The sequence below is a fragment of the Balaenoptera physalus genome (genome assembly GCF_965194825.1).
Source record: "Balaenoptera physalus genome assembly, chromosome: 7".
Lineage (NCBI taxonomy): Eukaryota > Metazoa > Chordata > Mammalia > Artiodactyla > Balaenopteridae > Balaenoptera > Balaenoptera physalus.
Window position 1 is genome coordinate 11,849,745 of NC_138886.1, and position 23,846 is coordinate 11,873,590.

Genomic DNA, 23,846 nt, shown 5'->3' on the forward strand with positions numbered 1-23,846 from the left:
TGTCTGGTTTATCATCCCTAATGAAGCAGTCTCCTCCATCGATCCTGCTGATTGCCAACCCATTCCTTTTGTTTGCTGGCGCTGAGCCATTCAGCGGCACTCTGACAGCTCAGCTCGTCTAATTAGCTCTGTTGTTCTTTTTCCCCATGTTTCACCACGTTGCAAGTTCAGTTGAAGTTGCCACAAACTTAATCCCCCCATTTCAGCCACAAGTTCACATTCCTAACCTGCCTCTATTGTACAAGGAGCAGCTGTGGGCGAGGACAGGCGAATGGGCCTTAATGTCTGACCTTCCCAAAGCCCCAGCCCGGGACCTCCGGGGCAGGGCAGCGCTGCCCCCCTGACTGCACCCCGCCTTTGTGGTGCAAAGTCAGGTGCAAACCAGGTGATCCTGTGTACCAGCTGCAAGAGGAGTCCGGCTCTAGGCCAGGAAACCAGTTCAGGGTTCGCACGAGTGGGGGACGGATCCACTCGTTTATTCAGCAGCCAGTGACTGGATGTCTGCTTTGTGGCAGGCACTGTTCTAATAACAGTGATCATAATAGCAACATTATTATGCACTTCTTAGGTTCCGAGCAGCAGCATCCATTTCTAAAAATCTCGCTGAGGAGCCACTGTAAACCAGGCAGTGAGCACGGTGCTAGGCAAGGGTAGGACCATCATAGATCCATCTTCTAATTTGGAGACACCCACACCCCATCTTCTTTTTGTTACTGATAAGGTCACAGAGAAACAAGGTGAGCGTTTATTGAGCCCCCACTGTGTGCCAGGCCCCGCACTGGCACTTTCCCCGCATCATCTCATTGGATCTTCACAGTAATCCCAGAGCAGACAGCAAGTTTGGTGGAACGCACTTGGCTCTTACCACGTCTCTGATTTGCCAAACCAGGCTGAGATCAGGCCGTTCCACAGGAGAAACTCTGGTTAGGTCAGACGTGTGGGGACGTGAGGGCTTGATGAGACTCGTAAAGACTTGCCTCTTATACAGCCAACTTCTGTAACCTGTGTTCCGAAGCCATTGTGTTGTGTCGCCCACCAGTGCTGGGTTGGGGGCTGGTGGGAGGGTGGGTTCAGGGAAGAGGGCGGCAGGGATTGGAGCGTGTACGTGCTCTTCTTCCCTGTCTTGCCTGCTAAGCTCAGCGTCCGTGGCGTTTCCTGCCGTGGTCCCTCATCTGCAGAGAGAAAGCGGCCCCCGCACTGGGCTGCTCATTCATTCTTACTGGCAACAAAATTCACAGATAGGCTTTCTTCGCTTTCTCCAGTCCTTCTCTGGTGTTGTTCAGATGATGGTGCCAGATTTAAAGCCAGGTAATGTTGATTGGACCAAATGAGTATCCTTCTAAGGATGCCTAGAAATTCTTAGCCTAACTCTCATCACGGGCTCTGGTGGGAGAAGGGGGTGTCTTTTTATATGATCCCTCATCTTGGCTTTCAGAGGCCTCAGGTCAGAAAAAAACTGCCTTGCCGCTGCAGCCTGGCTGTGGACAAGGCGGCTGTGTACTTCACTGTCAATACGCCCACCTCCAGCCCTTGAGCTAGGCCTGCGTGGTGAGTGCAGCGCCCACACAGGCTGTGTGACTTCCAGGCCGAGCCCTGCTCAGGAGGACTGCACAGGGATGCCCAGGGCAGCACAAAGACGACTTTTCTTGGCGCTCTAAAGCTGTTAGTATTTGCTTCTCCCCACTCTCACTTAGAGAGGAAAATAGGCCTCCTGTAATTCAGTTGTAAAAAGAACAAAATAGGCATATGTACCCCAAAAACAAGGTCTGAGTGAAACCTTTTTTGTTCTACCAAACTGGTTTCCGGGTTCCAGGAGAAGGCAAGAGGGACTCATCATTAATGAGAGCCTCTTTGTTCCGGGTCCTGCCCAGACAGTGTCTCACTGAACCCTCGCGGCAGCCCTGAGAGGAGGCAGGTGGTACCACCACCGACCTGCAAACGAGGACACCCAGCCCTTCAGAAGAGCCTTTCCCCTTTGAGTAGGCCACAGAATTCCAGTTCACGGGTCGGCTGCAAATTCAACGGCCGTGTCTCCACGATAAGCAGAGCCTTTGAACCTATGCTGTGAAAATTCCTCAGCGTTTGTTTTAGGGCCACTTATCTGCATCTTGAGAATGTTCCTGTACGGCTTTTCCAACTGAGCCCTTCTTGGGGATTTCCCCCTGTGCCCATTCCAGGTGCGCCCTCCCCGGCCGCACGTCAGTAAGAGACCGAAGAGCAACATGGCAGTGGAAGGCCGGAGGACGTCCGTCTCGAGCCCCGAACAGTGAGTAGTACCCTGCTCTCCCCTCCCCTGTGTCTGCAGGAGCCCAGCGGGGCCAGCGCTTTGTGGAGACCATGTGGCAGCCCCGGCCTTTGAAAGGCCTCCCTGGAGCCCCGAGCGGGTGTTTCACAAAGAGGTCAGTCGGGGAACACGGCTTGATCTTCAGTGTCAGTTCTGCTGGCAGTTGTCACAGCAGCAGGAGGCCCCAGAGGCCAGGGAGCCGGGCACCCGGGCTGGGTTTTGAGTGGTGACGCCCAAGGGGTACTCAAACAAGCTCGGAAAAGGATTCTAGGCCTTTTCTTATGCTGAAGATAGCTGGTCAGAAAAAGAGAGTTAGGAACCTGGTCGAGGAGGCAACCTATTTAACGAGGGCCACCACCTTCCTAGGCCTGGGCTGCTCCAGGTCTCCAGAGCTCAGATTTACACACAGGACTGTCCTCATCCACTGCCCCTCCCCCACCAGTACCTTTGCTCACCTGTGCCTTAGCATTTATTTTATTATGACTTTGCTTTCCTACCTCCCCTTGGGCCCAGAGCTCCACAGGACAGGTGCTGGGTTTTATGCCCAGTACCAAGCATAGGACCCAGCTTAGAGTCCCTTGCTGGGTAGACATTGGGTAGATGAGGGGAATGACGAGGCAGGCGGACAAGCAGTGGCCAGAGGCTGAGCTGTCTGAATGCGGGAGGCTTAAAGCTGCTCATGGCCCCGACTTCAGAGCCATCTGGAGAAGGTAGCACTGCTTCCATCAGAGGAGTGCAGTGCTTCCCTCCGTCCCCAAGGCACACGGCCGGTGGTTTCTGCCCAGACAGCTCAGCAGCTACACACTGGCTTCCAGTGATGACCTGAAAAAGTGCATGAAACCATCTTGGTCTGGGGTTGTTGGGGGAACCAAAAAAAATTGCCCCTGAGACCCTGAGGTCCCTTGGGTGAAGAGGGGAATGCTCCTCGTGTCGGCCTCATTTTCAGAAAAGTTCTCAGGGAAGGAAGTTAAGGGAGATGGGAGACGGCACGTCCTAGCCAGAAAAGGAGCCCAAAGGAAGAAATAATTCCCAGATGTCGGGCTGTGGCCTCGCTCGGGCTGCAGTCCACTTCAGCTCTTCCAGGATTCTCTGGTTTATAGGATGGTATCACTTGAGACTCTCATGTTGTTACAGAACCAGCCCACCTAGACAGCCCTCAAACCTGTGTGTGTCTGTGTGTCTGTGTGTCTTGGGAGATGCTTGGTGATGCAGAATTTGGAAGTAGGACTCCAGAAGTTGGGTGTAGGTTTAACTTTTGCTGTGCACAATAGGATGGTGGGAATCTTGAGGACTATTTCCCTGCCATGGATTATGATTGCCCCCTTGTGGAGAAAATGCTGCATGTCTTCAGAGTGCCTCAGACCCCAAAGATTTCTCCTTAGGGGAATGAAATTAGTCACTTTTCTTTAGAGCCATCTCTTTAAAACTGGACTAAATATTTTAGACACTGTACTGGGATACAGGGTCATGGTCCTGTAGATATTGAAATGCAAATCCAGAATACCCTTGCTTTGCACCAAAAACACCCTGGACCAACAACACTTCCCATTCTACAGAAAAGCATTACCCATTTTGTGGCCAGGTTCCCGATTAGAGCTCGGACTTCATCACCACGTTTATTTACACTGTTGCTTTTCCAGCCCAGTGATAGGGGATTGCTTTGTCAGTACATGCAAAGAGCCAGTGTTTGGTAACCCCATCATTCTGGAGATTACCAGAACTATGTCAGTACCACTTTTTGTGGGGTTTTTTGTTTATGGGGGTTTTTTTTTTTGCAGTACGCCTTGTTTTAGATTTCTTTTTGGGAAACATTTGGGGTTGAAATGAACCAGTGGGAGCAGGGGTGACTAGTTTAGTGGGTTGGCAAACTGGCAGTGATAGAAAACAAATGACAGGTTCTCTGTGATCGTACGTAACAGTGACCCGGGTCCGCCAGGAGATAGGGAGGTATGTTTTAGAACATCATTCCGAGAGTTTCTGTTCACATTTTTTTAATGTGAAGGGGGGGGCACGGGGGGCTGGCAGAGCTGTTCTCCCATAATGCCAGTGACATTTCTGGTGCAACGCGGGTGTTTTCCTGCGTCTCTTCCCATGCTGCCTTCTCCCCCCCCCACCCCCCGTTGTGCTCCTCCACTTCCAAATGCCATGTCACAACAGCACTTGGATGTGTTTTTCTCAACTGTCATCAGCTGCAGCTGGCAAGACCAACTTCTTGAAACACAGGAAGCATCCAGCGGAAAATATTTTAATAAAACCGACTCCTCGTAAAATATTGTTTTGGGGAGGAAGGAACCAGCCCCACCGATCTGTCAGCATTGTGTCGGGAGACACAAGAAGACAAGCTGGCGGGCAGGAGCCACATCCTAATGGGCCTTTGTTGCTGGTGGTTCAGTGTTGGGCACACGGACTCGGTGCCTGGCCCTTTAATCTGGCCTGGATTTTCTTGAATCACAGATCTCTGTCTCCACTGGGAATATCAAAGTGCATCAGAAACTTAGAGGATTTGGGCGGCAGAAAGAGACACAGGATCTTTGAAGTTGAGGGAAGGATTCAGTCCTCCCGACTTCTTGCCCCAACTCTCACTTCCAAAGAAGCACATTAAGTAATTAACTTTGTGGACAGCAAAATGGAGCTGATTAAGAATCAGACAGTCTCCACGGTCTCCTGCAGCAGCTCAGCATCTGGAGTTCATCGAGGCCCAGTAGCGTCGCCAGCAGCTCTAAGGCCACTCCATCCGCTTAGGTCCGTTTTTTGCTTTCTAGCTCACGTCCATTCTTGCATCCATTCATTCAGCAAATATCTTCAAAAACCTACTAGGTGTGAGCTTCTTAGGACTTTTAAAGGAGGCCCCAAAGGGAATCCCAGTGCCGACTTCTTTTGACTTGCATTTTCCCAAAAAGAAATTTTTCCCATATCAAATTTTCTTCCCCAGTGGAAGGTAGGTGTCCTAGCCCCTCAAAACCATGTGATAGCAATTGGAAGAACAATTTACAAAGACTTCTGGGGAAAACATTCCCTCTGTTTTTCTGTTAACATTAGCTAATTAATATTCAGTGACTACTCCTCAAGAAGTATTAGCTACTTACATTATTATTCAGAACAGGGCTGATGGGATGCCCCGAGGATCCCCTAGGGTAAGAGTTGGGGTTAGGAGGAATCAGACAGCTTGTTGGGCTGTGGGTCAGAAGCCAGTTGGCAGTGAGTACAGTGGAGCACCTCATGTGTTCTAGGTCCTCTTAGGCGTCCCTTCCACAGAACAGGAACGCTGGCTCTGAAAATGTATTGACCAGTGTTCCAGGGTCATCCATTTAGAAAGCGGCATGGCCAGGACTCCAAATGCTGCTCAGTTTCATTCTCTCCATTGCACTCTGCTGTCCATGGGGGTCCATTGTTCTCCTGGTTTTGCCCAGAGAGACAGCTTTGTGTCCTGAGATGACTTGCCCCGCACACCACCTTCCTCTCTGGGGAAGGTTCCCTGGGGTTGGGAACCAGAGCTGTTCAGTCCTCTTCCTGCCAAGGAGTCAGTGTTCCCTGGTGCCTGAGTGTTCCTATCTGGGGAAGAAAAGAGAAGTAACATTTACTGAACATCGCTTAAGATCGTGAAGGGTAGGTGGTAGCTTTACCATTTAACAGATGGGGAAACTGAGGCTCAGAGAGAGACTTTCCATAACTTGCCCAAGGTCTCAGGACTGGAAAGTGGAGAGGGCCTGGCCCTTTCTTCTTCAGCATCCAGGCTTTTTGTTAAGAACATAATTATGACTGTGAGCTACTCTGAGTGGTGAGGACGATGGTGGCTGCAGCGGGCACGGTGAGGTCCCAGCTCCCCACCTGTTAAAGGTGGGCTTTGGTGATTTCAGCGGGAGCGTGCATGGCTGCCAGGCCCCAGCTTATCTTCCCTTCGGCTTGTTAGATATAGGGCAATTTCCCATCGAATGTGAGACTTTGAAAGAGCTGACAGCAAGCCCTAAAAGGCAGTGCTGTGCTAAGTACTGCCTGCCCCTCAGGACCACACACAGCGAGCAGACAGAGGCCAAAGGCGGGGGGTGACCTACTGGTCCCCAGGTGCCTCTCTCTTTCACTCTTTTTCACTCTTTCACTGCCGTGAGAGTTGGGAGGGAGATAGTCACAAGCAGCCTCCACCTTCTTTAATCTTCGCAGTAACCCAGAAGGGTAGGGCTGTCTTCCAAGTCCTAATGGTGACGGGGCTCGTGCTCAGTGTGGACCTGAGGCGTGCCCAGTCCCAGCCAGCTGCAGAGCCCGAGCTCTTTCAACGCGCACCTTGTCCGCTAAAGGTGGTACACAGAACACCCTCCAGTCGCCCGTGTCTTGACTGGCTGCAGGCTGGTTATTTGGAGTTCCATTGTACTAAGTGAGAATGGTCCAGATTCAGCCACCAGGGGCCCATAAGCCACTGCCCTGTCACCTCCCTGGCCAGATCCATGCAAAAACCTGCTCTCTTCCAGTAATTTTGTTTGTTTGTAAAAATAACCCAATAGCCTTATAGGCAGGCTGGAAGTTAGGGAGAAGAGACAAGTTCATTCTGAATCCCACTACTTCAGCTCAACTATGTACTAGCATTTCTGCAGATTCCTGTCCAGCCTTTTTTCTAGATATATTTTGCAGAGCTGCCAGCTTCCTTGCAATATCCCATAGTACAGACTTGCCTTATGTCCTTGTAAGCCCCATTGGTGGTGACCACGGAAGATCTCACTGTGTGTATGTGTGTGGTCTGCCTGACCACGCTCCTCTTATGGGATTTGTAGATTGTTCCAGGTTTTCACAAATGTGAAAAATGCCAAAGTGAATGTCCTTGTTCTCCAAGTTTTTTCTAGTTTTATATCATTATAAGAAAAACTACCATTAACTGAGCACTTTACGTATGTTGTTTCATTAAATCCTCAAGAACTCTGGGGGCAGGGGTAGGTGTCATTAGCTCTATTTTACAGAAGTAGCTGCCACTCTGAGAGGTGGTCACTGCCCTTGGTCACACAACTAGTTAGTGGCAGAGCTGAGCTTCGGACGTCTCTAACGCCAAAGCCCAACCCTTAACCAGTCTTACAGGCAGATTTCTGCTCCGTGTTACTAAATAAATTTCTGAAAGAATTGTACCACTTCACACTCCCATCAGAACTGTGGACTCCCTGGGAATCTGGGTCTGGGAGACCAGAGGAACGTGTGGCTGGCGTTAGAAATCCTTCTGGCCAAGGAGAACTTCTGCAGGTTGCGCTGCCTGGGCAGGCTGTGTGTGCACCAAACGGCCAGCCCAGACTTCTCAGGAATTGGAGAATCTGCTCGTCTGAATTGCACTGCGTGACCCCAGCACCCAAAGCCCCAGAAGATTAAAATAAGATCAGAAGAAGCTGCCAGAAGCGTTTAGTGGGAGCTCTGCCCAGAGACCAGGTCTCAGAACACTTTGCAATTGTATCTCTTCATGCTGATTGCACACATGCGCTGGCAGGAGATGACATGCTGTTCCACCCCCAATTCCCCCAGCCCCGGCCTCCTCGAGACCTGGGCTCAGCACAGCCCCCTGGCTGAGGGTCACAGCCGGACCCCTCTCCCTCCTGCACAGACCCAGAGCTGCCCGAGGGTAGGGGCCTGGTGCACAGGCCTGGCTGGGCGTCTGCAGACCCGGGCAGCATCCTGGCCCACCAGCTGCCAGTCTGAGACCGTGGGCAAGTCTCTTTGCCTTCCTTTTTTTTTTTTTAAACACCATGCCCGTTAACATCTCAACACGATTTGGGAAACTGCCCACAGGAGCCACACTAGCATCCTCAGCAGCAGTGACTGCTGCGGCCTCACCAATCTCACACTCCCCCCAACACCTCCCCCACGAGCTGCACGCTCCCTCCTCCCAAGGTCACCATGCCTGGGGCTTCTGGTGTAGCCGTGACCTGCCACGTTGTACGTCACCCACACACACCCGCACACGCTTGCACACCCCGGTAGCCTATGAGCAGGGCAGGGCTGTGTGACCTTCAGCTTTGACTCTTCAACTCCCCGACCAGAGCCTGGCCCAGCTCTGCTCAGGGATATTTACAGAATGAGTGAACAAAGGAATCACTGAGGGCAACTTACAGCCCAGCGTCCTGGAGATGGGGGAGGGTATCAGTTAACAACCGCAAGTATGTAAAGAGCACCTACTATGAGCCAAGTGTGATCAGGATGTGAATCTGAAGCTACCAGCACCTGCCCAGCCTGGCGCTCTAAGAGCCAGAAACTGATCAGCCCCGGGAGCAAACCTCCAAGATGCCAGCTGGGCCCTGAGCCCCAGGGGGAGGGGCAGCTGTCTGGGCACTACCCCCCGGCAAGCCGCCAGGACACCAAGCAGAAGGGCGCAGACCCAGTTAGCAAGGTGAGAGGCTCCTGACCTGACTCGGGCCCCCTCCCCTCTCCAACGGTGGGTTTTGGGCCCCGGAGACAAAGCCAAGCCAGAGGCCAGGCATGGAGCCTGAGCTCAGACTGGAAAAGCAGGAGCTGCCACAGAGCCTCCAGGGATATGCAGCGGCCCAGGAAAACACAGGACCCCCTCGTCTCCACCACTTCTGCCTGCTGCTTGGAAGGAGGGATTCTCCCAGGAGCTGTCACAGTAGGGCGAGTTAGTTCCAGCTGAAAAGCCAAGCCTTTAGGAAGCCCTCAGAAGAGGTGCCCCATCCTCAAGGTGTCACTGAGCTCAGTCTCCTCCGAAAGCCTTCGCCACCCCAACAAGCACCCTCCCCATTCCAGATTTCACGTCACTATTTCCCAAGTGCCTGTTTCAGGCCCGGTACTTCGATATATGTCATCTTGGTGAACCACCCCTGCTCCTCAAAAGTCTTCATAGTGAAGGCACTGTTAGCCCTTCAGCCACAGGGGAACCAAGGCTCTGACAGGTGCCGTGACCTGCCCTGGGTCCAGCACATATACCAGGGTCTGCTGGGTCCCACGTCCATGTCCACTGCTTTCTCACCAGCCGCCCCCCACCAACTGCTGCCACGGTCCCTAGAAAAGACTCGGGCTCTCAGCAGGCAGAGACTGTCCTCGGGGCGAGGGGCAGTTGTTCCTCACAATCTACACAATTGCTCTTCCAGGTAGGGAAAGTGCCCCCAACATGTCCCCTTCCCCGTCTTCCCTCCAGCAAAGAGCATGAAGGGTGGGAAAGTGAAGCCAGACCTCTGCACCTACGTGAGTGTCCACCCAGCTCCTGGGAAAGGCTTCTAAGCCTGCTGGGCGTGGGTGTGGACAGGGGAAGTCGACACTAGTGATCTCTGTGGAAGGAAGGAAGGAAGGAAGATAGACAGACAGACAGACAGAGACGGGTTGATAAATAAGTGGATGGATGAACGAAGGTTGCAAAGGCAAAGGGCACCACCAATCCAAGAGACGGAGATCAGGACAGCTGAGCCCCCCATCACCCCCTGACCTCACACATGGCCTTCAGCCCTCACGCTGGGGGGAAACCCTCCTCCAGCTGGTCCCTGCCAACCCTGCCTGCCTCTTCTCTTGAAACCCCACCCCAGCCTCAAGCCCCTGTGCCCCCTCCTCCACAGAGACACCTCCAGGCCATTGTGCGGCCTCTACTGGACTCAGATTAAAAGCCTCATGTCACCTCCCAAATGGAGGCTTGTTCAGCAGCCCCTGAGCCAGGCACGCCCACCACTGCACTCTGGCAGAGCAAGTCCCTAAAGGGTGGGCAGGACCTGGCCTCACACTCACCCGTCCCCTCTGGACCAGTCCGTGTGACAGGAAGACGCCTTCTCATTGGTGATCACAACTCATTACAGCAGTGAGTCTCTCATTACTGTTCTTAAGTAGATATTCACATACTGCTGAATACAAAGATCCCATGTCCAACAGGTTCCCATATCTGTCATCAGTCCTTCCTCCCTGGGAACAGTCCCAGCCTGGCCCCAGGCCACACAGGGAATAGCTCCAGTGCAAGTTCCGGAGCGTCCCCCGTGGGTCCTGCACCAAGCTTGTTTCCCCCAGAGACCCCTCTGACTTGCTTCAGAGGCTTTTTCTCTGTTTTTAACCCACGCACGTGCTAAGCTGTGCTCTAGCGTGTCGGCCCTGTGTAATGGTGCTGGAGGTGAGGCATGGCGCCTCTCTAGGCGGCGGCTGCTCTCAGATCATTCTGATGTGCTGTGACGTGCCCAGCTGGGGACCGGTGACTTTGACCGGGAAGGTCTTTGAAAGCAGGGACCACCCTATTTGTCCTTTAACACCTAGGGGAGACTCTGCTCAGGGTGAAGAGGCCCAGAATTTATTTGTTGGCAGGTGAGTGTGGCATCTGGGTAGTGAACATGCACTGGGCACTGTGTGAAGCCCTTTACGAATATTTTCATTCAACTTTTGTGGTAAGACTAACAGGAGGGCTATAGAATCCCCATTTTGCAGCTAAGAAACTGATGTTCAGGGAGGTACAATGACTTTCCTGAGGTCATCTGGCTGGCACGTGGGGATTGGTGGAAGGCTGGACAGACGGGCCTCGTCCAGGGGCCTGTCGCTGCCTGTCAGCCCCACAGGAGCCTTGTAATCAGGGATGCCAGAGCGGCCAAGACATTTAAAAGTAAAGATCCTTTGTGCAGGAGTGAAATGATCCTTTAAAAAATGATCACCAGCTCCCCTCGTTACCTCTGGAGACCAAGTCCTTGCTGACTTTTTCCCCTTCTTTATCTCAAGTACATTTAAATGTCAATTAAATTTGAAATATCTACATTTGTCAGCATTTCATTTTGGGCCAGCGTGACGTGCTGCTGATTTGTCCACGCGATGTGACACATGAAAAAAACTCTCGAGATGCAGATCTTCCTCATTAAAAAATAAGCCTGTACGATCCCGGCACGGCAGAGAGCCACAGAGCACGTCCCCGCTTCCTGACGCCGTGTCTCTGACATGGTATTTAAAAAGGAACAGCCGCGCCTGTCACCACTGTCACACGCGCGCGCTAGCCAGCGACACGTTAAACCAAACATTAGAAAGGGTTCGGGGAGTCATCTGCATGGGAACTCCGTGCCGAGATGAGGTGGGCAGAGGCGGGAGCAGCCGTGGGAGGTGATGGGGTCTGAACGTGATGGACAGCGGGCCTTTCTTTCTCGCCGAGACTCCGGCAGTCCTTGCTGGGTAGTCAAGTTCACCACGACCTGCCTTTTCACAGACAGCTCTTTGTGTATAATAAAATCCAGGCAAGTGGTGGGTGGCAGACTGCAGGGTAGTAGCTGAATTGGGTTAATGAGGGAAGAGGTACGCGCTTTTTTTTTTCATATTCTGCCTTAAGCTAATAAAAAATTTAAACCTGGACATATTCGACGGTTCGTCCTTTATCTCTGACAAATATCTGACTGTATGTTTCATGGGAGAACATGAGCAGCTGAATTTAAATAAGTTTATTTTGAAATCTCACCTTTTATCAAAAGCAGAAGGGGAAACACCCTACCCCTTATTTCACCGTTTCAGGTCCACAGAACTGAAGAGGCAGGATCACAGAGTGGTTCAGAGTTAGGCATATCTGGATTCCATGCTCTACCCTTAACTTCTGTGTGACCCTGGGCAAGTGACCTCCCCTCTCTGAGCCTTGGCTGCTTTATCTGCCACATGAGGATGAGATGAGTAATTAATCAGAAACCGTACGGACAGCATTTAGCCCAACACTTGTAAATACTGCTAGTGTCATCATCCTTATCCCTGTGGCCCAAAGGCTGGACCTGAAGAGACTCTGATCAGACCACATGGCAGAGTTCTCATCTGGGTGTTCCATCACTCTTGAGAGACAGATGGTGTGTCCAGGAGACACCCTGGACCTCTCGTTGACGACAAGACTGCCCGACCAGCATGGCCTGGCCAGAAGAGCTGGCTGGAGAGGAAAATGGTGAGCTGTAAAGTGAGGCTCCCTGTCTCCCCCCACCTCACCCCCACACGCCCTCCGTGATCTCGCGTGTGGGAGGCACTGGATTTTGACAGTGATGGGAGGTGCAGCAGCCTGAGCTGATGAAGCCAAGGTCCAGTCCAGCACAAAGGCTCTTTGCTCCTGTGTGAATCCAGACATTCCTGGCATTCAGCTAACGTGCCAAGCTGTGCTCTCTGCTTACTTGTCAAAGCCAGAGGAGGGGGCTGTGCTTGGATGGGTGCTGGAAAGGCATTCAAGATGGATTTGAGGGCCACCCAGAGCCTCATTCAGTTTGACCCAAGCAGAGGTGTGGGTCCCCCTCATACACATCTACCACCAGCCCAGGGGACAGGAAAGAGAGGGCCCTGGACTGGAATCCCTGCTCATCACTTCCTGGCTGGGTGGCTTGCTCACGCCTCTCCTCTTCACCATGAAGTGCTCAGCTGGGACTGGGTCTGCTCACTACAAGCACTCGGGAGGTGCCTCTCGGTTGGGTGCGTGGATGAACGGACGGACAGATGGATGGATGGACTAATGAGAGTCTCATCCTCTGTAAAATCTGTACAGCGACGCCTTCCTGCTTCCTGCTGGGGGGAGTGGTAGAAATAACCTATGTAAAGCCCGTGGCACAGTGCCTACTTGTGGATATTATTTTAAGCATTTTTCTGAGACTCCCACCTGCCCCAATATACCTAACATGCTCACCCCCAAACGTGGTCCCATTCTACAGGTCTATATTCTTTTTCATATTCTTTTCCATTATGGTTTATTACAAGATATTAAATATAGTTCCCTGTGCTATACAGTAGGACCTTGTTGTTTATCTATTTTATATATAGTAGTTTGTATCTGCTGATCCCAAACTCCTGATTTATCCCCTCCCATTCCCCTTTGGTAGCCATAAGTTTTTCTATGTCTGTGAGTCTGTTTCTGTTTTGTAAATAAGTTCATTTGTATCATATTTTAGGTGCCACATATAAGTGATATCATGTGATATTTGTCTTTCTCTGTCTGATTTACTTCACTTAGTACGATAATCTCTAGGTCCATCCATGTTGCTGCAAATGGCATTATTTCATTCCTCCTTATGGCTGAGTAATATTCCATTGTATATATGTATCACATCTTCTTTATCCATTCATTTATCGTTGGACATTTAGGTTGCTTCCGTGTCTTGGGCTATTGTGAATAGTGCTGCTATGAGCATTGGGGTGCATGTGTCCTTTTACATTAGCGTTTTCTCTGGATATATGCCCAGGAGTGGGATTGCAGGATCACACGACAACTCTAGTTTTTTAAGGAACCTCCATAACATTCTCCATAATGGCTGCACCAATTTACATTCCCACCAACAGTGTAGGAGTGTTCCCTTTGCTCCACATCAGAGAGGGGACCCTCTTATACTGCAGCCATGAGCTGAGAAAAGGGGCATGTGCCTGGCGGGGATCCAGAAGAGGGGAGAAGCGGGTGTGTGCAGGCCCTTGTCTCTCCAGTACGCTGGCTTCCGCTCATTCCCTCAGCAAACTTTCCTCTGCACTAACGCTGTGCCATGGGTGGGGAGAGAAAGAAGAACGTGCCAGGGCCCCTGCCCTTGAGGACCTCCACTCAGAAATAGAAATGCAAGAGGTTCAACTGTATTAACGAAGCGCTAAACCACACAGCCCAAGGAGAAGCCAGCTCTATCTAGGGAGAAAACTCTGCTGGGAGCTCCAGGAAAGCTTTGTAGGAGTGCGGTTTGAGCTGAGTCTTGCAGGCCAAGGGCAATCAGTGCACCAGGCAAAGGTAAGGGCAGGTGGCAGGAGGTGGCAGGGAAGGAGCGCAGAGGTGGGCGGGGCCAGACGCAAAGCACGGTGTCTGCCCTGCTTGGAGCTTGGACTTGGCGGCCCTCACCCCGCCCACCCAGTGTGTTCCACAAGCTCCCCAGAATGCAGCCTGAGGCAGGGTGCCTGCCCCCCTGCTCGGGAGAACAGTCCAGTGCTAGCGAGTGAGAGCGGGTCCCCCGAACTTTTAAACAGACAAGTAAGTCATTCCAGACACACCTAAACATTAGTATTGCTGACATTTTACCCACCGCATGAAATCGCAGTTCAGAGCAGCAGGTTTGCAGGTGTGAAGTGGGAGAGTGATGAGGTCAGGGCTGTGATTCAGAACAGGATTCCAGTGGCCATGTGGAAAGTGGCCCTTCTGCTGGGCCTTGTTTTGTGTCCCGGTGGACGAGGCAGGAGCTGGGCAGCCTAGCCCCTGTGCTGGCCAGGGCACATTTCTGCAGGTCAGGTCTTCCCCCCTCTCTGCTGAGTTCAGAGGAGAATGAGCCTCCTGGGCCATGCGGCCACCAGTCCAGGACAGGCTGAGATGCGTCTTGTCCCTGACACCCAGCAAGGCAGCCTGGGAGAGGAGGGGAGCGCTGTGACCTCCCTGTGCAACCCTGGGCAAGTGGCTTCCCCTGTCTGAGCCTCAACCTCCCCTTCAGTAAGAGGACAAAAGTCTTTGCCTGGCTATCTTCCAGGGACGGTGCGAGGAAATGAAGGGTTCAGGTGTGACAGTGCTGGGGAACTCACAGCCCTGGGCGCCAGCTTTGGTTCCACTTTTAAAAGGGCAGCATATATTTGGGTAACAACTGGCTTATGACTGGTGATGGTGGATCATAGCAGCAGCTGGTCACAATCCGCTCTCCCAGTCCCCCCAGGGATAGCTGCTGTCCCTCACTTACCCTCCAGCCCTGGTTCCCATGCACTTTTTTGGACATGTTTCCTCTTCCTGAAATGAAACCGGAAAGGAATTGCATCATATAAGGCAAAGAAAGGAGACTGCTCTGGCTGGGGGTGGAGGGGAGAGGAGATAGCCCCCCATCAGGTACCCCTGTGTCTCCTACCCCACCCACCTCCCCAAAGTTCACCATTGCCCCTGGGATCCTCGGTGCGCGTCCAGCCCGCTGTGCAGGGCAGAGGCGTGGGCTGCCCGCTCCCCAGCCGCGTGCCGGAGCAGCAGCCGTGGGGCCGGGATTTGAACCAAGGGCTGCGGGGTCCAGCTGCCCTCTCCCGAGCACACGCCTCTCGCGGGCCCTGGTCAGTGTATAATTCATAAAAGCCAGCGTGGAGTTTCTCTGGGCTGTGTATGTGTTTGTGTTTATAGAGGTAGAGCTCACAGGTGGCTGACAAGGGAGATGTATTTTTTATAACAATGAATATTTAATTTCCACATCACAGATGAAAAAGACTCTCTGAAGAGGCATCTGAGGGAGACTCCAGAGAGCGGCCGCTAATCAGAAAAGGGCCTTCTCGCGAGTGCTCTTCTACATGGCTCACTTTCTTCTTTAGCTTTTTTATTTTTTATTTTTTCCTGATTATTGAAGTAGATATGCACATTGGAGAAAATGTAGAAGACACAAAAATAAAATTTGGCAGAGGGGAAAAAAATCATCCATAATCCACTAGCTTTTTAAAATTATTTATTTATTTATTTTGGGGGGCTGATTTGGGTCTTCGTTGCTGCGCGTGGACTTTCCCTAGTTGCGGCGAGTGGGGGCTACTCTTCATTGTGGTGCGTGGGCTTCTCACTGCAGTGGCTTCTCCAATGCAGGGGACATGGGTCCCCTAGCTTTTGTTGACATTTAGACACATACCTTTCCAGTCTTTTTTCTGTGCATTTTTCCATAAGCAGATGAGAGAGAATGCAGTATAACTGCAATTCTGCATCCTGATTTTTAGATTTTTCTTTATAAACATTATAGTTAATGGGAGGATACTCTTCAGCCAACCATACCATAATTCAGCTCACCAGATTCCTACTGCGGAAATTTAGGTTGTGTCCTGTTTTATAAACATAGCAGTAATGAACATCTTTGTGCATAATTTGTTGCTACATTGGGGTTATCTAAATGGAAGTGGAATCACGAGGTCATAGATGCATTTAAGGCTCTTGACACAGGTGGCAAACCCACAGTTTCTTTTCTGTTTGGGACCAGCTTCCTCACTGTGGGGCCCGTCGGGCCTTCTCCAGGCAGCCTCCTCCCCGCCGGCAGAGGGAGGCCAGGGTCAGGTGCTGAGCCTCAGGCCTCCTTCCCACCCCGCCACGTGGAGTCCTGAGGTGCCTCCTAACTGTGTTCTCTCTTGTCTTCCTCCGCCCCAGCCTCGTAAAGCCCTTGCGACACTATGCTGTCTTCCTCTCCGAAGACTCCTCTGACGATGAATGCCAGCGGGAAGAGGGCCCGAGCTCTGGCTTCACCGAAAGCTTTTTCTTCTCCGCTCCCTTTGAATGGTCTCTCCTTCCTTCTTCCATTTCCCTGAGCTCGGCTTGGTGACTCTCTGGGGCCACTTGGAGGGCTGGGGGTGGCCAGCTTGCGCTTGTGTGTGGGGAGGGGGTCTGGGGCTGCTGCCTTCCGGTGCCAGCTTGCAGGACGGACGCCCCCTCTGTGTGCCTCCTCTCAGGGCGTCATTCTGCCAGCCCCATGGGGGCTGTGGCCATGGGGTGAGGTGACAAGAGTGGCTGGGCTCTAGAGGTGTGAGACGGGAGCATGGGTCTCATTCCTTTGGGGAAAATGCACTTGACTGTTAATGGAATTGGTGGCTGCGGTTTCAGCTACAGTTGGCCTGGTTGTTGCCGCCCGAGTCTTCCTTTATCTCAGCACATCTTGGAAAGCCATGGAGATGGAGCGTCAGATTTTAAGTTTTCAAACAACGTTACCGATGAGGAATGTATATATTAATGCTGGCATATCCAAAGGTTTTACTGACCTGCCTGACTTTAAGATAATTTTTATCATTATTATTTATAGCCTAAGCCTTCTTCTAATTACAAATTGCAATAAAGAAAGAAAGAGAAAAAGAAGGTTCACCACGATCCAGCCACCCCTGGAATTGGGCTTTGGTGGCTGCCCTTTCTTTGCCAATTCTTGCCTCTCCACGCACAGGCTTTTCAGAGCTGGGATTGAGCAAAGGGACAGCTTTGGTTTGTGTGTATTTGTTTGCATGGTGTTTTTAATGGAAGCCTCTAGGGGAAGGGAACTGCCCATCGCTGAACACCCACAGCAACCCTCCGGGGAGTAAACCATTACAGCCAGATTACAGAAGAAGGACTCTTCCCCCACCTTCCCCCTCCCAGCCCCCTTCACCATCTCCCTGTTCCCAGTCCCTCCCCCGAGGCTGGGCCTGTGAGTTCCTCGGGGCACGTGATAAACCCAACAGCTCTGCTCCTGCCACTGCCCCCCCAGGGGAGGAGGGTTCTGGCCCTTTCTGCCACCAGCTCACCTGTGACCACGGGCAAGTCAGTTCCCTCCTGATGTCCTCACCTAGAGCAGTGGCCTAAGCCAGTGTTGCCCAAGCTTGGCATGCCGCCTGGTCTGTACAGTGAATCTTCTTCTTTAAAACTAGAAGAAAAGCCTTGTCCTAAGCAATAATATTCATGATATCATAGGCTCAATATATGTTATTTCTCTTATTAATGAAAGATAGCATCATTGGAATAAGAAATGTTCATCCATGTATCAACTTAAAATCACCTTGCAGGTAAAGGCATCCACACAGGTGATGTCCAAGGACTCTCCCACCACGGAGTCCAGCAGGTCACGTTCTTTTTAAATTAATTGATGCCTTAATTATTTAAAATAATCCTCACTTCCTGAGCCATGATCTATGAAAAGCATAGGCTTTTGTGTGTGTTTAAAAGGGAAGTGGCCATCTTAACTCAAAACAAAATGGGTTCCTTCTAAAGAACTCTACTTCCTTAACTACTAAGCACACTGGCTTTTCTTTATCTCCTTCACTGTGTTCAAACTTGGTTAAAGGAGCTTGGTCAGATGGCTTAGTCAGAACAAGTGAGGGACTTTAGAAGTCTCTCATACTTGGCTTCCATTTCCACCTCTTGCTAGGTGCTGTGTGACATACATTCCGTTACTTAGCCTCTCTGAGCTTCAGTTTCCTCATCTATAAAGTGGGGGTTGTGAGTCCTACTTCATGGGCTGCCTGCGTGGCTTCAGGGAGTTAGTACAGTCTGATGCAGTCCTTGCCAAGAGTCAGGGCTGTTAGTTGAGCCCCTTCCCTCTGCCGACTGTCCCCTGCCCAGGTTCGTGCAAGTGGGCCTCCAGGACCAGCAGGTGGCACCCTTCCCCCACTTTACCAGAGCCATGGGCTGTTTCTGCCTGACCCAGGAGCCAGAGCCTCATGGTTGGAGGAGGTGGGATGCTGCTCTCGCCCGGGCTCCACTAGAGGTCTGGGCACCATTCTCCAGGTACCCCAGGGCTCAGGCTTGTGAGAAAGGATAGCAAGAGGCACCCTGTGTCACCTGCATCTGGGTCGGCTGCAAGGTTTTGGTGCATGAATGCTGTTAACAGCCTCAGCTTGCCTGCTGGGCACCAGGCACTGTATTTGCTCATGTAGTCTCCACCACCAGCTGCAAGGGAGTGCACTCTGGAATGGGGGAGCGGCTGAGGCTCAGAGAGGTTAAGTGACTTGCCCAAGGTCCCACAGGAAGAGATGGCACCAGGGCTGGAACCAAGGTCTGCACAGGCTGAGGCCCAGATGGTTCCCCACTGAGGATCCTGGGGTGCACTGGGCAGCTCCCTGGGGAGAGTTCTCCCAGCTCAGTTCCCACGGGCTGTTCCCAGGACCTGCTGCAGGGGTGGGAGTGCAGACAGTGGGCTCAGGATTGAGTCTTCCTGCCTGTTCCCTCTCCAGACGTGTCCTGTTCCTCACGCCTTGTGTGAATGGCGTGTGAGCCCACTAGCCAGTTCTACGGTGGGTCCTGTGGTTTGGAGGAAACTAAGTGGGCCCCCCAGTGCAAGCTAGAGCCAGAGCAACTTGCCCAAGGTCCCTGAGTGAGCAGAAGCCATGTTCAGCCCAGGTCTGTCAGAGTGCCGCTGCCCAGACGCCTACACTCTCAGGGACCCGGGACAGCTCTCCTCTCCCAAGGCTCCCGGGGGGGCTCCCGAGGCCTGGAGGTTCTCGGGGGTGAGGGCTGCTTGCTTCTCCCGGGGAGGCTCTGAGTAGGAGAATCCAGCCTGCTCTGCCTCCTCCCAGGCCGCAGCCCTATCGGACACTCAAGGAGTCAGACAGCGCGGGAGACGAGGCGGAGAGCCCGGAGCAGCGAGCGCGGGAGCCCGTGGGCCCCACCCCAGCTCAGCCCGACCGGGCTGCCAGCATCGACCTCCTGGAGGACGTCTTCAGCAGCCTCGACATGGAGGTCCCACTGCAGCCGCTGGGCCAGGCCAAAAGCTTAGAGGACCTTCGGCCCCCCAAAGACCTGAGGGAGCAGCCAGGGACCTTTGACTATCAGGTATGGTGGGGGGGCGGGGGGGGCACAGGCTGGGGGCACTTTCTGCACATGAGGCAGGTTTCCCCACGTGACAGTAAAAGACACCAAGCGAGAAACAGCGACTTTTCTGAGGTCCTCAGCCAACACTCAGAGTCACTCTGACTGCAAATCTTGCCAGGCCGGCCAATGGCCAGACCCCCCCCTCACAGGGATCACTGGAGAAGATGCTGGAGCCTGATGGAAATCTGGCTAGAGCTTGGCCGGGCGGGCAGTGGGGGGCGGGGGCACTTCCTGCCTGAAATAAACTTCTGTTTATGCATCAGCGGTGGGCAGGGCTATGACCCCTGGTGGAACTGGGATTGATTATCCCAACGCCACCAAGGCTCCTTGGAGAGCCTGTGAGTCAAAGTTCCTGGGCTCTGGATATTAGCGTGTGACCCCTGATCTTCCTTGTGACTTTCAGTCAGGCACACCTCCTCTCTGTGCCTTGGTTTCCTCACTTGTGACTGGGGGCTGCTGACTCTGCAGTCCTTGGGTCACAGTGTGGAATTCACAAAGCTCCCACGTATCTGATGATTCACGCTTGCCCCTCTGCAGGGAATTGCTATTCCCAGGCTGCCCACGAGGGAGCTCAGGCCAGGAGAAGGGATGTGACGCCCAGGTCGTGGGCCCTGTAGGTGGCAGAGCTGGGACTCGAGCCCAGCCCTCCTATTTCCTTCCCAGCCAGTGTGCCTTCACCCAGGCCCCGAGCCTCGCTTGCCCTCTTGGGTTCATGGGTGGTTGAAAGTGCCCGCATGCTTTGAAAAGTAAAATGGGCCACCCCAGTAGAGGGTCAGTAGGTGGAGTCCTTTTCCTAAAACTACTTGGCAGCGCTGGTTTGAAAAGACAGAGCTTTCTCTGGAGGCCCTTTGCGCCACCCAGTGAGAGAATCCCGGCCTCGAGTGCAGGCAGACCTGGGCTTGCTTTCTGCCGCTGACCTGGGCCGAGCCCCCAACTGCTCTGGGTCCCAGGGGCTAGTCAGCCACACTCCCGGGACCACAGTCCCAGTGTCCACCTGGCACACAGGAGGGCGGAGGGGGAGGGGCACATGCTGCCTGCCAGTCTGTCCCAGGTCAGCCTGTGGTCATTGCCTCCCTCGTTCCCTCTAACAGAGGCTGGACCTGGGCAGGAGTGAGAGGAGCCGTGGGATGCCAGGAGCCTTGAAGCTTGCCCACCCGCACAACAAGCTCTGGAGCCTGGGCCAGGACGACATGGCCATCCCCAGCAAACCTCCTGCCACCTCCCCCGAGAAGTCCTCGGCCCTGCTTGGGAAATCCCCAGCCCTGCCCAGCAGGCCCCAGAACCGGGACGGCATCCTGAACCCCACCGACAAGGAGGAGGTGCCCACCCCCACTCTGGGCAGCATCACCATCCCCCGGCCCCAGGGCAGGAAGACCCCGGAGCTGGGCATCGTGCCCCCGCCCCCCACTGCCCGCCCGGCCAAGCTCCAGGCTGCCGGCACTGCCCTCGGCGACTTCTCCTCAGAGCGGCTGCAGGCGGAGCGGGAAAGGCGGGCTGCCCTGGGCTCAGCCGCGATCCCCGGGCTCCACCCCAGTGCTGCCCCTCAAGACCCCACCGAACTGCTCCAGCCGCTCAGCCTGGCCCCGGGGGCTGCGGGCACAGGCAGTGATGCCCTGCTGGCCCTCCTGGACCCACTTAGCACAGCCTGGTCAGGCAGTACCCTTCCACCAGGTCCTACAGCCCCAAATGTAGCCACCCCGTTTACTCCCCAATTTAGCTTCCCCCCCATGGGGACCCCCACCCCATTTCCACAGCCATCACTCAACCCCTTTGTCCCATCTGTGCCAGCGACACTGCCTGCCATGCCCTTGGTCTCCACACCAGCTGGGCCTTTTGGGGCCCCTCCTGCTTCCCTGGGGCCAGCTTTTGCCCCCAGCCTCCTGCTGTCCAGTTCTGGCTTCTGTGCCCCACAGAGATCTCAGCCCAACCTGTCTGCCCTCTCCATGCCCAACCTCTTTGGCCAGATGCCCATGGGTGCCCACTCCCTGCAGGCCCTGGGTCCCCCAGCAGTCGCCCCTTCAAGAATCCGAACATTGCCCCTGGCCCGCTCAAGTGCCAGGGCTGCCGAGGCCAAGCAAGGGCTGGCGCTAAGGCCTGGAGACACCCCACTCCTTCCTCCCAGAGCCCCCCAGGGCCTGGAGCCAGCACTGCAGCCATCTGCTCCACGAGAGGCCAGAGACCCCTTTGAGGATTTGTTACGGAAAACCAAGCAAGATGTGAGCCCGGCCCCAGCCCCCGGCTCAGTGGAGCAGCTCAGGAAGCAGTGGGAGACCTTCGAGTGAGCAGGCGCTGAGTGCTGGGGGCGAGCTGAGGCCCGGCTGCCTGCCGCGGCAGCTCTGCGGCTGGCCGGCCCTGCTTCCCCTGCTGCTCTGTTTCTGTCCAGGTTCTACTGGTGGGAAGGGTTGGGAGCCCTCTCTGCTGCCCCTCCTCCTCTCCACACTGCCCATCTCTGGAGAATGGCACCAGTTTCAGCCTGGGAATCAACCCAGCTCCTGGGCACCTGTCCCGCCCTGCCACCACCCCTCCCCTGCACCCCTGATTGGGTTTTGCACTAGAGAAGTCATCTGGGCCGATGATTGCCCCAGACCCCATCCTACCCACCTTCCCTCTGGAAACCGCCCACCAGGAGCCCCACGCCTCCTCAGGATGCCTCTCTCCTCCTGAGCCGTTCTCCTGCCCCAACTGCAGCCCAGCCCTGCACACCCCACCTTGACGGGCGCAGGCGTTGGCAGTACCCTCGGCATGAGCTCGTCTGCACGAGACGCACGTGGTTTGGAGTTTGAAGTAAGGAACCCCCCTCCCAGGCTGGAGGAGCTACCTGGCAAGGCATTTCCAAACCCTCTCTAGCAATATGCACACTCGGTTCTTTCCTGAGTCTTCACCCCAACCCCCAAACTTCCGTTTTTCTGGCTTGGTAGGGATTTGGGGGCCGAGGCATCCTTGCAATCCCTCCTGGTAGCCAAACCAAGCCCCAGACAGCCCTGCGTGGGGCCCGGGAGCACCAGCAACTCTGATCTGTAGATGACAAAATGGCAACAGGTAAATCTGAGAGCACCAGGAGGAGTCAGGCTGCCACCCCGCACTCTCCCTCTGGTTCCCACAGGTTCTCCTGGTCTTGAGTCACTGTCAAGTGGGACTCGGCCTCTTGTTGAGTGGGTCTAAGGGGGCAGAGCTGAGGAGCAGACACCCAGATTCCCACTGGAAGACCAAGCTTAACACCACAGAGATACAGGAGTCCCAGCTGCCTGGCAGCTTGGGGCAGGAGGGGCACCAAACCCCCCTCCAGGCCCCTGGGGAGTGGGCGGGCCTGGCCTCTTGCACTTCTTGCCGCTTGGAGGCAGGAGAAGGGCTTGGAGCCGACCCGGAGGCCAGCATCCCCAAAGCTAAATTGAAACGTTTTGTTATTGTTTCTTTTATCTTTCTTTTCCTTTTTACTTTATTGATTTGATGAATCTTGAAATTGACTAGTTTCAATAAACCAAGTTAAAATGTGGCCCAACCATTTAAGAAAACAACCATCTGAGACATGCAGGAAATTGTGAGCATTTTGACCTGATTTCTCATTTCCTATTTGTGAATGGTCAGACATACAGTCTCAGGGGTGTCTGGCAGGGCAGGGGAGTTCCTGGAGACCTCGTAACCCCAGGGAGCCTGGTCAGCATCTGAGGGGCTAGAAGACCACCCACACGGGAGTGACTGAGGCCTGGAGGGTGGCCCTCAGGTTTGCTCTGACGTGGGGTGTGAAGAGCTGCTGGCCCAGCACGCAGCCCCTTCCTCAGTCAGTCATAGCCCCTCAGGCAAGCCTTCTGTCTAAATCTCGGCAATGTCCTCTGGCTGCTCGAAGGGGGGGAGCCGTGTCATGTCTGGGCCATGTGGGCACCTCTAGGACACTCAGGTGTTTCAGTAGAGATTCCAGATCCACCCACCCTGGGAAGACCCCTGAGCCCCATCAGGTATAGGGTAGCCCACCCAGTGGGCAGAGTCTAAGGCAAGAGGTACCAGGTGGCCCCAAGGAAGCGGAGCCCACCCCCTGGTCTCCCTGGCTGTGTTGGGGCCTGGTGGCAAGCGCTCCATGTTCACACGAGCACTGCTGTCTCTTCACTTGCTGGATTGAATGTGAAAATCCAAGGATGAATTGTGTGTGTGCGTTCAATAAAATCTTCTTGGGGAGAAGGCTGGTATCCCTGTGTCCTGAGGAAGCTCTGCGGGGAGGCGAGGCCTCAGGCATCTTTAGCATCCCTGTTTGTAGAGGTAGAGGCCGGGCTTGGAGCAGTCAGGGAAGGCTTTGACGCCTGGCCCACTCCTAAGCCTGTTCCCATTCGGGCCTCTGAGCCCAGCTTAGCCCCTTCTCCTTACAAGCAGGACCCAGGGGCTGGACTGGTCACAGGT

General features: G+C 53.9%; 1 protein-coding gene across 11 annotated transcripts in view; it reads left to right on the plus strand.

The window, feature by feature from the left end:
* DENND1A (DENN domain containing 1A) overlaps positions 1 to 23,630 on the plus strand; it is a 533,368-nt gene extending 509,738 nt beyond the window's left edge. For 7 of the 11 annotated variants that reach the window (XM_082467741.1, XM_082467740.1, XM_082467739.1 and 4 more), the window contains 4 exons: positions 2,178 to 2,266; positions 16,278 to 16,406; positions 19,163 to 19,418; positions 20,549 to 23,630. In XM_082467741.1, the coding sequence (XP_082323867.1) occupies positions 2,178 to 2,266; positions 16,278 to 16,406; positions 19,163 to 19,418; positions 20,549 to 21,739 (1,665 nt within the window). In that variant the 3' untranslated portion in view covers positions 21,740 to 23,630. Of the gene's footprint in view, positions 1 to 2,177; positions 2,267 to 4,473; positions 15,350 to 16,277; positions 16,407 to 19,162; positions 19,419 to 20,548 lie in introns of those variants that run through there. The other 4 variants (XM_082467742.1, XM_082467736.1, XM_082467745.1 and 1 more) reach the window with 2 other exon arrangements.
* Positions 23,631 to 23,846: the final 216 nt, after the last annotated feature.